This window comes from Caloenas nicobarica, chromosome 10, assembly GCF_036013445.1.
Source record: "Caloenas nicobarica isolate bCalNic1 chromosome 10, bCalNic1.hap1, whole genome shotgun sequence".
Lineage (NCBI taxonomy): Eukaryota > Metazoa > Chordata > Aves > Columbiformes > Columbidae > Caloenas > Caloenas nicobarica.
Window position 1 is genome coordinate 9,330,782 of NC_088254.1, and position 12,803 is coordinate 9,343,584.

At 38.9% G+C, this 12,803-nt stretch overlaps 1 protein-coding gene across 13 annotated transcripts in view; it reads right to left on the reverse strand.

The window, feature by feature from the left end:
- Nucleotides 1–12,803, reverse strand: part of TCF12 (transcription factor 12) — a 165,049-nt gene that overhangs the window by 22,162 nt on the left and 130,084 nt on the right. For all 13 annotated transcript variants that reach the window (XM_065642175.1, XM_065642180.1, XM_065642179.1 and 10 more), the window contains 5 exons: nt 8,629–8,734; nt 7,279–7,418; nt 6,813–6,957; nt 5,278–5,342; nt 1,019–1,097 (listed from right to left, as the gene is read on the reverse strand). In XM_065642175.1, the coding sequence (XP_065498247.1) occupies nt 1,019–1,097; nt 5,278–5,342; nt 6,813–6,957; nt 7,279–7,418; nt 8,629–8,734 (535 nt within the window). The remainder of the gene's footprint in view (nt 1–1,018; nt 1,098–5,277; nt 5,343–6,812; nt 6,958–7,278; nt 7,419–8,628; nt 8,735–12,803) is intronic.

A 12,803-nucleotide genomic window follows, 5' to 3' on the forward strand; every position in this document is an offset into this window, starting at 1 on the left:
ACAAATGCATTTTACATGTAGTAACTTCACTAATTTGTTCATCTAGACTACAACAGTGTTCAGCTAAGCTCATTCTGTACGCCTTTTGATGTAAGTTAATTTTATTATTTTATAAAAAGCAAAACACCCTTGCAAAAAAGTGACCAACAGCCAGAAGTCTGCAAGGATATATTAATCAACAGAGAATGGGAGAACAGACAGTTGTATAAACGTTAAATAATTTAACAAATTGCACTATCGGAAAGGACAGGGTTAAAGTTACATCATCTTGCTGTAATTCCAGTTCTTCGTTAAACAACAAATTTAAGTCAATGCAGCTTTCACAGTCCCCTCTATATGGAGAACAGCTGTTCAACTTTTACTAGACAGCTGAGGCCACAGTGTCTGTGAAAGCTGCACTACCCACTAATAGCTGCAGGCAGCTGCCCACAGCTCATCTCCATGCTGGAATGCTGCTGCCCACATCCACACTACAAACACACAAAGCACAGGTGACAGAGGTGGCTGCAATACAGCACATTCATTTTGAAAAATGCCAGAAATTCTTCTGCCATAGAATGAAAGCATTCATGAAAGATATGAATGAAAAGCCATCCTGTGTAAAAATTTCACAGTCTCATAGTCTACTATATTTTCATTAGAGGGAACACACATCTGCTGTGTTTGTCACTGAAAGCTGCTGCAGAGTTCTAACATATAGCTTTAAAAACAAACAAATAAATCACTTATTTCTCTCCAATGGTACAGATCTTTATAGCTGTGATAGTATACGGTCATTCAATGTTTTCAAAGATTATTTTAATAAGCTAGTTTTCAAAGCCAGTTGCCAGGATTTAAGTGAATGCTCATAACAAAATATTTAAGAATGTGGATTTATACATCTGGGTTTGGTACAATGGAAAAATAAACAAAATATAGAAGTAATTATGCAAGCAAGCTACTGCTGATTTCACTGTGATTCCAAACAGGACGTTTTCAAAACAACCAACAAGTTATTGACAAATGCCTAGGTCTGTACCTGTAAGAGGTGATGGTGATCCAACTGGTGTTGATGGATTCGATGGAAAACTACTGCTGGTATGATCAGGAGAATAAATCTAGCAACAGACAAAAGAGATTGTGTATCAATAAACATCATAATACACAGTAAAAATAGCTATTGGGAATCCCTTTAATCCTTTTAATTGTCCTTCTTGGTGCTGGATTGACACAAAAAACCCAATTTGACCCTTCAGTCACAGCTCTGATTTATTACACTCAATGCTCTAAAATGTCCAGAGAACTTTCATTTTCAAGCTGCTGTCAAAATAAACACAGCCTGTATTTGATAGTGACAAGTATAAACTGATCTTCCTTTTAACAGCAGCAGAAATTACAGCCTTTTTTATCATTGAAGGGGAGTGCTATATGCAAGAGTTACAGTACGCCGATAATTATAATAACCAAAACTTCAGGAAAACGCAGAGGAATAACTACTTCCCAAACTTCAGAGAGTGAAAAGATTTTAGCACTCAACATATGTTATCTTCTAAAAATTAATCCTTCGCAAGAGAAAAATATCAAGAAAGCATTCAGCTCTAGTTACTATTGGTATCTATCAAACAAAAGCCATTTGAGATTTTGTTGCTCTTGCTATGTATTGCAGCACATACAATTTTTCTTCTTCCTCCTTACACGAATTGCTCCCATAAGATATTAAACCTCAACTTGCAACAATTCGCTCCTTGCTATTAATCTAATTAAAAAGTATTGACGACCAACACAAGAAATAATGCTTAACGCTTTAATTAAAACTTAAAATTTCAAGATTCTTGGAAAATTCATTTTGTGAAGGGAATTGAATAGGTTTAGACGCTATGGACTTTAGAACATATTTTCATAGGTCATCAATTCAAACCTGTTTTACTTGAGCAGAGACCAGGATTTGTCAGCCATCAGATGGTGGTTAAAAAACCCCTGACTGGCAGTGTGCGGTGGATGTCTCCTCACACAGACAATATGCCATCTCAGCAGTTCGCTGACAATAAATTGGGACTTGGTAAAGCTGCCTACTCTGTTTTTTGAATGGACAAAACCAGGACCCGATAGACCACATGCTCCTTCCTGGCCTATCGTACTTTTTCATTAGAAAAGCCCGGCAGCTCCCTAATGGAAATACCTCCTCCTTTTCATACATGCTAGAAAGAAAATATATTTAAAAGAACAAGCCATATCAGAGCATTGTAGGAAATTCATGCATTGTACACAAGTATTAAAATAAATCTTGGGTGTCAGTGTGGGAACTGTAGAGAGTCCCAGACAGAGAAGATATCGAAAACTAAAATGATGTGAGAACAAAGGCCACAAAGTTTCCTTTGAAACTGGTTGTTTACCGCCACTCTACCTGCTGGCTTTATTTTGCTGTATTTTATAAGAGGGAAAACCTACATTATACCAAAGCCCCAACTAAAAGACGAGGTCAGAACTCATTCTGCATGCAGTCCCCGGCCGCTGTGCTGTTAAATGACCAATGATGAACAACCCTGACACCTTCTGCCAGGCTTAAACGGTAACATGACTCATTTTACTGCAACAAATGAGACTCCTCCTCCTATCAGTCATGGTCCATTCCAATCAGCGGGGTGCCAATATGCCAGGGTCTAATGAAAAGGCTCTTAGACAAAAGCTGCACAATTGAGAGCCTGCAGAGCCAAACCTCGGAGCTGTTAGTCCAATTTTTTAAACACTACAGTGTACATTTCAGTTAGGCTTTGTTATGTTAATGTTATTGAGTCTAAAGCAACAAAGAAACTTAATTCATGAATTACTTTTAGAAGTCAACTTCCCTACATTTTCTTTTCTTTTGTGAGCGGACCAGTGGCTATTTAACTACGAGCCCGTACAAAGGCCTTTACCCTAGTTCTGAGGTAGGAATCAAAACATAAGTTATCACAAAGAGGTCTGATATAATCAACAAAGTTAAACAGTCCTCCTGTTTGATCTCCTCTAAATTAAAGACCAAGTGTTTTGATTTGGCATTAGGCAATGAAATAAACCAGATGTTTCTCCTGCCATATAACCCTCCATGGGCACAATCTTAAAGGGTTATTGTTTGGCAAATGTTCAGGGAAACACATTAGAAATGGCACGAATACCCAGATTTTCTATTCTTTCTATCTATACTAGTTCATTATCCAAACTAATGCATAATCCACAGGGCTTTGGGAACTTTGTGTAAATACTTTCATGTACAATTCTCTTTCTTGCCTACCCTGAGATTAAGACCACAATTATCCAGGCTTAAACCTAAAATAAAAGAACCTTTGCAAATGTATTATCTGGCCTTACATGTTTAATCACATACTATTCTGTATGGTCCTTAATACCTAAACTGAAGAACAAATGTCGTATCCTCTGATGTTTCACACATGAAAGGCCTATTGTGAGATGTACATCAGCAGAATTTTAGAACTAGAAATTCCTCTCAACAGTTGCAGCACTAGCATTTAAAACCCAAACAGAAAGGCATACAGCGTTGTCCTTGGTGGGGGGCAGGGGGGAAGTCAAGACAATCACAGTATTTAAATAAAACTTTGTTCAAACAGAAAAATATTCCTGGCTTACTAGCCATCAAAACTGGCGTGCAGCAGCTTCACCTGCCGGAGAGCCCGGCTCCCTCCCCGCACACCCGCGGTGCTCCGCGCCCCGCGAGCGCGACAAGGGTGCGCAGGGGAAGCAGATGGATGAGGCGAGGGATTTGAAGTGTGCACACTATGGCATGCACTGATAGAGCAGATGGAATGCATCACCATCAGCTATGACAGAAATGATTTATGGAATGACCTGGCTGCTCCTGCCAAGCAACAACACGGGATGACAGAAACAAGTTTCTATGACAACCAGAGCCCACCCACTAGTTAGATTAAACATTTCTGCCCTGACTTCCACTCGCAATATATTTAGAGTTTTCCTCAAAACATCAGCCTGCCTTTCTCAGCTATTGACTTGGGCAAAAATACCTGAAAGGATGAGAAAATACTTTAAAAAAAAAAAAAGAGCACTGGAAAACACACCAAGCCCCACAAGTCCAACTGGTCAGAGTGTCAGTCTTAACAACAGAAACTTTGTTGAGGCTGCAGAAGTGCAGACACCCCAGTACATCTGCAGAGTAACGAACAGCCTGAAGTACGTAAGCACTGCTATTTCTAGGAGTCAAAATGATCCCAGTTCTTCTCTGACAGGTCTCAAACAGACAAAAAGAGAGTGTTAACTGCCCTGTGGACTCATGAATTGTTATCTACTTGCTGAATCCCCAAAACCAGCAGGGACAGGACAGCATTTTTCTCCTCAAAGCCAGCAGGTCAGAGTTCTCCTACCCAATATGGACATTACAGACATTATCAGATCTGCTAATCTTTTAACATATGACCCTCTGAGGGATGCAAGGGTAACAGGATCTGCACAATATACACACTTGCCTCCACTGGTATGAGGCGAAGGATGCAGAAACCAACCCAGGAATGGTCTCTGAGGGCTGCAAAGCAGTCATTTCTATCTTTTAAATCAGACTTAGTCTCCTATTTGCTATGTACAAGAAATAAAAGGTGCTCCCCCAGGCACCACTCCTAACTCCAAAATTTCTGCTATACAGTATCAATTACTGTTTTATAAAAAAGTACATCTGACTGTATCAATGCAAAAAATAATTGCTGGATGAGTGCATATGCAAACAGAGCTTTCAGTAGAAAAGATAATTGCAACATTTTACATTATCTACATTACTCCAACAAGAGTTAAGAGTTTAAACTTCATGCATATACAGCATTTTAAAGGCTGGTCCATAAATTACAGCTACGCAACACAACATTCAAAACCTCTCAGTTTTATACGGCCACTGAGAAAACATTTTAAGCCTTGAGGCAAGATCTGCTCTAAGAGTAATGTTAAAAGTATTTTACTTTAACTAGAACACTACAGAAAAAAAAAAATCAAAACCTAAACTTTTTATGACTATCTTTTACTTTGTTTAAAAAACTTTCTAAACTATACCTTCCCTAAATTTTTGCATCACCTGAAGGAAAAAAAAGGAAGTCAGAACGAATCTTCTACAAATAAAAGCATTTTCCACTTGCTTTCTATAGGCATCCATCTAGTATACGAAGTTGTATAATAGTACATCATTTTCACTTCATACATGAAAACTCCTGATTTGATACTGTAAAATGAGTGAACACATAAATAATGGATGCGATGATCAAAACACGTCTTTCAGATCTGAATATTCTAACTGCTACTTACAGATGCCAAAGCCTTTCCAAGCGCATCACCTGTCTGTGAGCTTCCAGCACCATTTCCTCTGTTTCCTGTAATGTGGAAAGCAAACCCAACACTTATTTTTAAAGCTGAAATTTTATTTACTTTTATTATTTTATTCATCACATACAGTTGAGCAGCCACTTTTAAAATGGATATTCTAAGGAAGCCAGTGTCAACAGAATCAGTTCTCATTATACTTAATAATTTAATTAAAACAATTAGATTTAAAATTAAGATGCTCTCCTCTTTAAAGTCAAACACAGTATCACCATGATCACCTAAGGACCAGCAAGTAAAAGCAGTTAGAAAAAAGACTGAAATTATTTTCTAGGATCACAGGTAAACTTTAACGGATTGTGAAAAGAAAATCAAAATCAGAAAATTATATTATTGCATCTTATTTAAAAACTGTTACCAATAAAGTGCTACACGTTTCATTAATTCTTAAAGCCAAAGTCACTGAATAGTTCCTTGTGTTCTCCTTCCTCCCCCTGCTCTAATTCCCCGTGTTGTAGTCTCATCTTTATTTTACAAAATCCCTGAAAAGCTCTTATCCACCAAGCTGTCACCCCTGCTCTTAGCTGCATGTCAGCAGCTTTGCAAGCCCTTTTGCTCCATACACCATCAAGCCAGGAGGAGGTCTGCAGCCCTGCCAATCGGAAACACAGAAAGGACCTGAATCCCCTGAAATATCTGCTTTACTGTAGAAGACAGACCCTTTAAAAGTGAACCTCCTTTCTCAAAAAATTGTATTTAATATGAATGTAAGTCATTCACATCAGAAATCCAAATCCTGCAACACTCGCTGTTTCAAGTTTGTGGCAAACGTGGAATTTCCCATGCTTAAAGATCTGAGTGCAAAACATGTTCCTAAATCAAAGGTAATGTACTCAGTCTAACTAAATTCTGCTTACTTAAAACAAAGCTAAGTGTAAATCATATCAAACCGACAAGGGGTGTCTACAAGCATTTAATTTCTATGGCTGTATCTTAAGATGTGCAAATATATGCAAGGAACAGATGATTATCCTATATTTCCAGCTTTCTAGGTAAGCACAGAAAAGACTAAACCAGCCACCATACTGGCTACTCAGTAATCTCTAAATCAGTTAAGAGAGGAATTTACGATGCGGTTTATCAAGCTCCCCAAAGAAACAGTCTTCCTTTTTCCTGCACAGTACGTTGGTGATACAGCAGCTCTGAAATCTGCAACACCAGAACTGCCTATATGAACACGTACATATACTAAACTATGGAGGGATAATTGCCGTTAAGTTAGACAGATACAGTCTCCTGAGCATAGGATTGGCTGGGAAAGCAAATAAACCAGTAAGTCTTAGGCTGACTGCAAAACAATTTGCCTCATCTCAGCCATAATGAGGACAGAAGTGTCACAGTGGTACAGTATCCCTGATCTATGAGCATCCCGTAAATTAAATCTTACTAATTGTGTGCATCATGCAGCCCTATATCTCATTTTCTTATAAAATTTTTAAAAAGTAGGAAGAACTTTTTACCCAGAATATTATCTGATCCATTGACAGGTGGAGTGTGTGAGGCAGCTACATAAGGTGAACTGCTGGTACTGCCACGATGGAAGCTGGACATCGGAGGAAGACTGGCATTTATATCTGTAGGCGAGACCGAATGCGGGGGATAGCTCTAGAGAGAAGAAAAACAGACACAAGACATTAAGTAGTCTTTAAATAAATGTTGATATTTTAAGGTACCAAATATACAACACCCAGCTCTTTATTAAAGAGACTCATCTGTCCTCTGAAGAGACCACCATATAGCCACAGATTTTTTTTTATTTATACAACAGACATAAATAAGAGGACACAAATCTAATACAGTAAGTTTTTGATTTCTGACAACTGGGTTTTTAACTGACACACATGAGCAGCAAACAAGAAATGAATTCTTGTCAGTCAGATCGCCATATCCAAGTACAAATACATTAACCTGTGCTGCACATCTTACCAAACGGTCGTGGGCGTGCAGGCTGCCGTAACTGCCGGACTGGGACATGTGGGAAGAGGAGCCTCCCAGCATCCCACCATAGCCAGGCTGGCTCATGCCATTGGATGAACTCCAGAGGTCAGAAGAATTGTGGGTCCCATCTTTTTTTTATGGTCATTTTGGGTTTTTTTAATAAAACAGAAAACAAGAAAAATACATTTAAAAAAGAATGATACAGGTCCCGACTTTCATTTACAAAGTAATTTTAAAATACAGAATTCAGCTACTCAGGCTAACATCAGCAGGGAAACAGTGACAAGTTTATACTGTGTCTTCTATTTTCATGCCACCACAGTGTTGCTACATTTATTTAAAAAAATAATTATATATTAAAAAAAAACAAACCAAAAAAACCCCACAAAAAACAACACCCCCCCCCCAAACTAAAAACCAACAGAGGTTTTATAGCTGAAATCCAATCCAGCCACAGCTGAGAAAATACCAAGTACTTCTGCTAATTACACAGACCTTCAGTAAGGCCAGATTTATATCAAGAGGTTTGATAAAAATTCCAAACTGAATGACACAATAAAAAAGGGGGTGGAGGGGAGAGAAGTTTGGCTAAGCAGAGCTCATCGTAAACATACAGTGCAAAACAGCTAATTATCTAAAATAAGTAATTTATAGTCTAAAAGACCTTAGTACCATAGAAACATAAAACCATTCCATACTAGCAGGTTTAAGTAACTGAAATGACTGACATAACTGAATGACATAAGCCTTAAACCCGTGTGTCAGTGCAATTTTCTTTCTGTAGCACAAACTGAAGTGTTCTGTCAATTCCCATACCATGACTATGCTTTCAATATGCTCCAAAACCTCATCAGACTACAGTACGAGCTAATTGTATGACGTGAGGCCAAGTAAATGAATTCTCCTCTCGTTTTGCTCAATGCAAACCCCTTTCTTTTGGCATGCTGGAGATACAAGCATTTGAGAACTTAAGACTGTTAGGTGATATTGTACAGTCAAATTCCAGAACAGTCAAGAAGCCCTCACCTCATTTTTCTCTATCACTTCAGTGTGCTGCTCTGGAGCCTCTACAAATCAAAGGATGGGGGATTCTGCCCATCTGGCCTGGTGTATAATCCCACTAAATTTCAGTCAGCAATTAACGTCATGAGAAAAACTTTAAATCAACAGACAGCTTCCTTCATCTAACTGTTTAAAAGTATATAAAACTTAATCATAGGCTCTAGCACAATATGTTACCTTTATACTTCCTCATTCAGTACAACAGTGGCTGACCGCAGATTTCTGCCTAAAGGACAAGTGACACCTACCCATATACTTAAAAGTCATTTTACCCACCTTGCATAAAGAAAGTGCTAGCAAACATACTGCTTGGTGGCTTGGGAGACGGGTAACTTGGAGATTCTCTGTTGAAATCATCAGAACTCGGGGATGGTGCATACACCTAAATATTGGAGAGCAATAAAAGCAGGTTAGTAATATTTGGGTGTCATGCATTAAAAACCCCATAACAGCACATAGACACAGATAAAAAGCACAAATAAAAAAAGAACAGTGTAGCAAGCTGCAGCATTTGTTGCCCTTGTTTTATTTGCTTTTTAGCAAGTTGCCACAGTACAGAGGAACTTCAGCAGAATGATCTTAACAACACACTTTCTGGTGTGCCAACTCAGCCAGGTGGCCTGATAAAAGCCTGAATGCTGATTTTGCTTTCTAAGTGCATGGCTCGCACAGACTTGTTGCTCAAGATTAAAAAAAAAAAAAAAAAAAAAAAAAAGCAAGATAAAACAACTGGGCCCCAAACAAATTTTATTTTAAAACAACTGTATGCCTGTTTGAATATTTAATTAGCTGGCATCCCAACAATCAGAAAGAAAAAGAACATCCAGTGACAAATGGAAAGATTTTAATGCAACCATTGTATCATCCATTCAGAAACCTGCACGCCTTTGTACAGTCATCAAAAATATATGTAATGCAAGTCCTGAGGAACAATATTAAAACTGCCAACATCAAGGAAATTATTTTCACGCTGGCCTAGCATTAAAGAAAACCAGCATCATTCTTTCCTCATGGTAACATCACACTAGAATGACCATTCTCAACTTGCAAACAACGAATTTTCTTAAGTTAAAAATTGTAAGATGCCAAATAAACATGACGATTAAAAGTCTTTTACTGCAGTGACTCTAAGAAGAAATATAAAGCATATTCAGGAATAAATAAGTCAAATCAACGAAGGCAATTTTCACAGACTCAAGGACTCTCCCATAACATTAGCTGCTCTAAGCAATGCTATTCCTTCGTAACAGTATTTTGGTCCATATACTGAATATTGCAGTTTGACTAGTGTATGTTAAAAATATTTTTTTTAAGTGCAAATTTAACTTATATGGCAGCAAAGCATATAAAAATGTAACATTGAAATCAGAGCATCCTTTTGCTACAAAATAAAATATGCAGTATTTTTATTTTTTAATCATTCACCTTACTTGTAAATACCTAAGGCTTCATAAACACATATATTAAGAATAATTTTAAAACTTGAAAGCCTGCATAATGCAACTTACAAAGTGTACTATGCACTAAAACTCAGCAGTTAATATTTTAATCCGTTTCTATGCAAACAGAGGCACTCGCGTGTTCCTGCCACATTCACGGCTCCCTTGTCTTTTTGCGATGCTGTTTACCAAGCAAGAGAAGGGCCAGGAAAACCAAGCCGGCCAACAAAAAAAGCCCAAGTTCCCGCAAAGTGAGAGCCATTGTTCTTTGGGGCGACTGTTCTGACACGGATATTGAGCAAGTGAAGTGGGCAAGTCCCGCTCCATTTGCATCCCACCAGCCCTCCTCCCTCTGCCCAACGCTGCGTCAGAGCAAATGGCCGGGCATGTGCCTGCAAACGCTGCGGCGCTGCCAGAGCCAGCCATGCACCGCTCCCGGGCCCCCTTTACAGCACGGGTTGCAGGAACATCTACCAAACTGCGGTGCGACGGAACCAGGACACAGGCACAAGGAGCGAAGCCAGGCCATAGCGGTCCATAGGAGCCACGTAATGCAAACGGCAGCAGGTCAAGAGACACGTGGTAAAAAGGAGTCCAGCAGAAAACTTGCAACTTCTGGCTGCATGCTTGTTTTAACATTTTTTTAAAAATCAAAATAAATGATTTTTCTTTTTTCCTTAGCACAGAAAGCCTTTCGAGGAGCTTTTGTTCAATATTTTACTTGCAAATTTTCAGTTTATGGAATAAATGTAAAATAGAGATGCTTACCAAACCTGAGTGACAGAATGACAATACATCATAAGCAATGTTAACAGTACATATGTATTTACTATATATGATGAATGCACATATATTCCATGCCTCAGACATATTTTAACAGAAATGTCACTCTGTCAAATGGTAAATACTTGCACTCATAAGACTGCAAACATTAGGCAAAACTGGGCTTAATTTACAAGTTCTCTGTTGTGCGGAATAACGCGGCATATGCTATAGCTGATGGATAATCTATCACTGTCACAGGACAGCAGTGGAAACAAAGCTTTACGACATTTAGCACTGCCATAGAGATGTACACTGATTAATGCAGAATCACCTACAATGACGAATCATACTTCTTTTCAACTGTAACATTACCAATGATATTTGTAAACACAAGCTTCAGTATGAAATTTTAACATTTTACATAATTGGGCGATTTATGAAAACTGATTAAACACTATAAGGGAAATTAAACGGAAAAAGTCCTACAAATGTATCATTTACAGATACACATGTACAAGCCATTAACATAATAAAAATGTTATGAATTATATTAATGTAAAAGAGGCCCTTCCAAACAGCTACATGAAAGTCCTAGCACAGACACATAACTTTATATAGTTTCTGCTTGTTTTGGTATCTTAACTATAGCTTGCAAAAACATAGCTGCGATGTTATGAAGCTGCACTTGCGCCAGTCTAGATTTTTCAGATCAAAGGGTTCTTGCGGCAAAACACAACTGATGTGGTCTCAAAGACTTCATTAACTCCAGATGTGGGGAAATAGCCAGCCAATTCCACAAAAGGAGCAAGTCTCTTTTAGTTACAATCAGAACTACCCACAAATTAAAACCAGGCCTCTGATGTCATCTGATCACCTGCAGATGAGTGCCAGGTTTTTTTTTTCTGGTTAAAGACCTAATCATAATTTTTATGTTGCGTTGCTACAAACAAAATTTAAAAGCAAAAGAGAAAATTTACTAAGATTAACCTAAAGCCCATGAGATGCAAAATGCAAAGGTTTTAAATGACTTTTTTTTAGAGGATGAAATTCTATTTTCAAGTCGGGAAGCGGTGAATTGGGAGAGCGGCGTGTTGGCCCTGAACGCCCCGCATGCCCTGGGAGCCCACCCGGCAGAGCGGAGCCACGGCGGCCGCGCAGCAGCTCCCGCTCCACGTCCCAGCTCAAGGGCTTTCTCTGCTGCAACAGCTGAGCAACGCAGCTATAAACATGACGTGGCTGCTCAAGGCGGCCTCTTTTAGCTATTAAACTGATAACAGTGACATCCAGGAGGCATCAAACCAGTTTTTCCTGGCTGACACTCCCACCAAGACACGGAACACTGTTAAAAGGTCAGTCTGTCTGCAGTCTCCTTGAAGAGGGTTGTCTCCAGCAGGTAGACACGGGCCCATCTTCTAATCCCCTGAAAGCACCGCGCTCCAAGGCATCGGATCTGTCTCCACCCTGACAAGCAAAACACTCTCCGATTATGAATGGGAAATTCCCTTTTGATAAGTGCACGCCAAAACCATTTTTTTTCCTACATGGCTTACCAAGCGTATGACTCGACTTTTTGGGAGCTGTGCTAGAGTATCCATCAACCCTAACACTACAGAGCTTCTGAAGGGTCGATGGCCCCTGTGGAGGGAAGCAGGACAAATGAGTTGCAGAGGACACCAAGTCAGAGACCCGCGCCAGTCTCTTCCGCACCCTGACCTGGTTTATGTCCCTCCAGTGGAAAAGGCACGGTGACAACTGAGATATTTTTTTGAGAGGTAGTGATGGGAGCTGACTTCAGAACAAAGCTGAGAAGATATTATCTGTACTACATCAGGTTTAAGCAAAAGAAAGGCATCACCCAGTTCTCAAATCTGCCTTGGTGATTAACATGCATAACGAACACTATCATGAAAGTTACCCAGACCTAACGTACCTAAAACACATCAAAAGATTACACAGTGTCCTTCTGTTTACTAACACAAGTGCCAATAACATGAACATTACTTTGAAGATCTGGGTTTACCAAATTTTATGCTAAGTAAAATTTCCAAGTCTCATTCTGTAAATGCATTTAAGAAACATAACAACAAGAGTCCTCCTGTTGGCATACTTCCTCTCAGGCGATTTTGCTGTAATCTGTTTCAAATTCTTAAACATTTATCAATGTTTATATCAATGTCGAAAGTAGATTAAAAATAAAAAATAACTAAAAAAAAAAATCTCAACAAAGCAACCAAACCTTACTTCTGA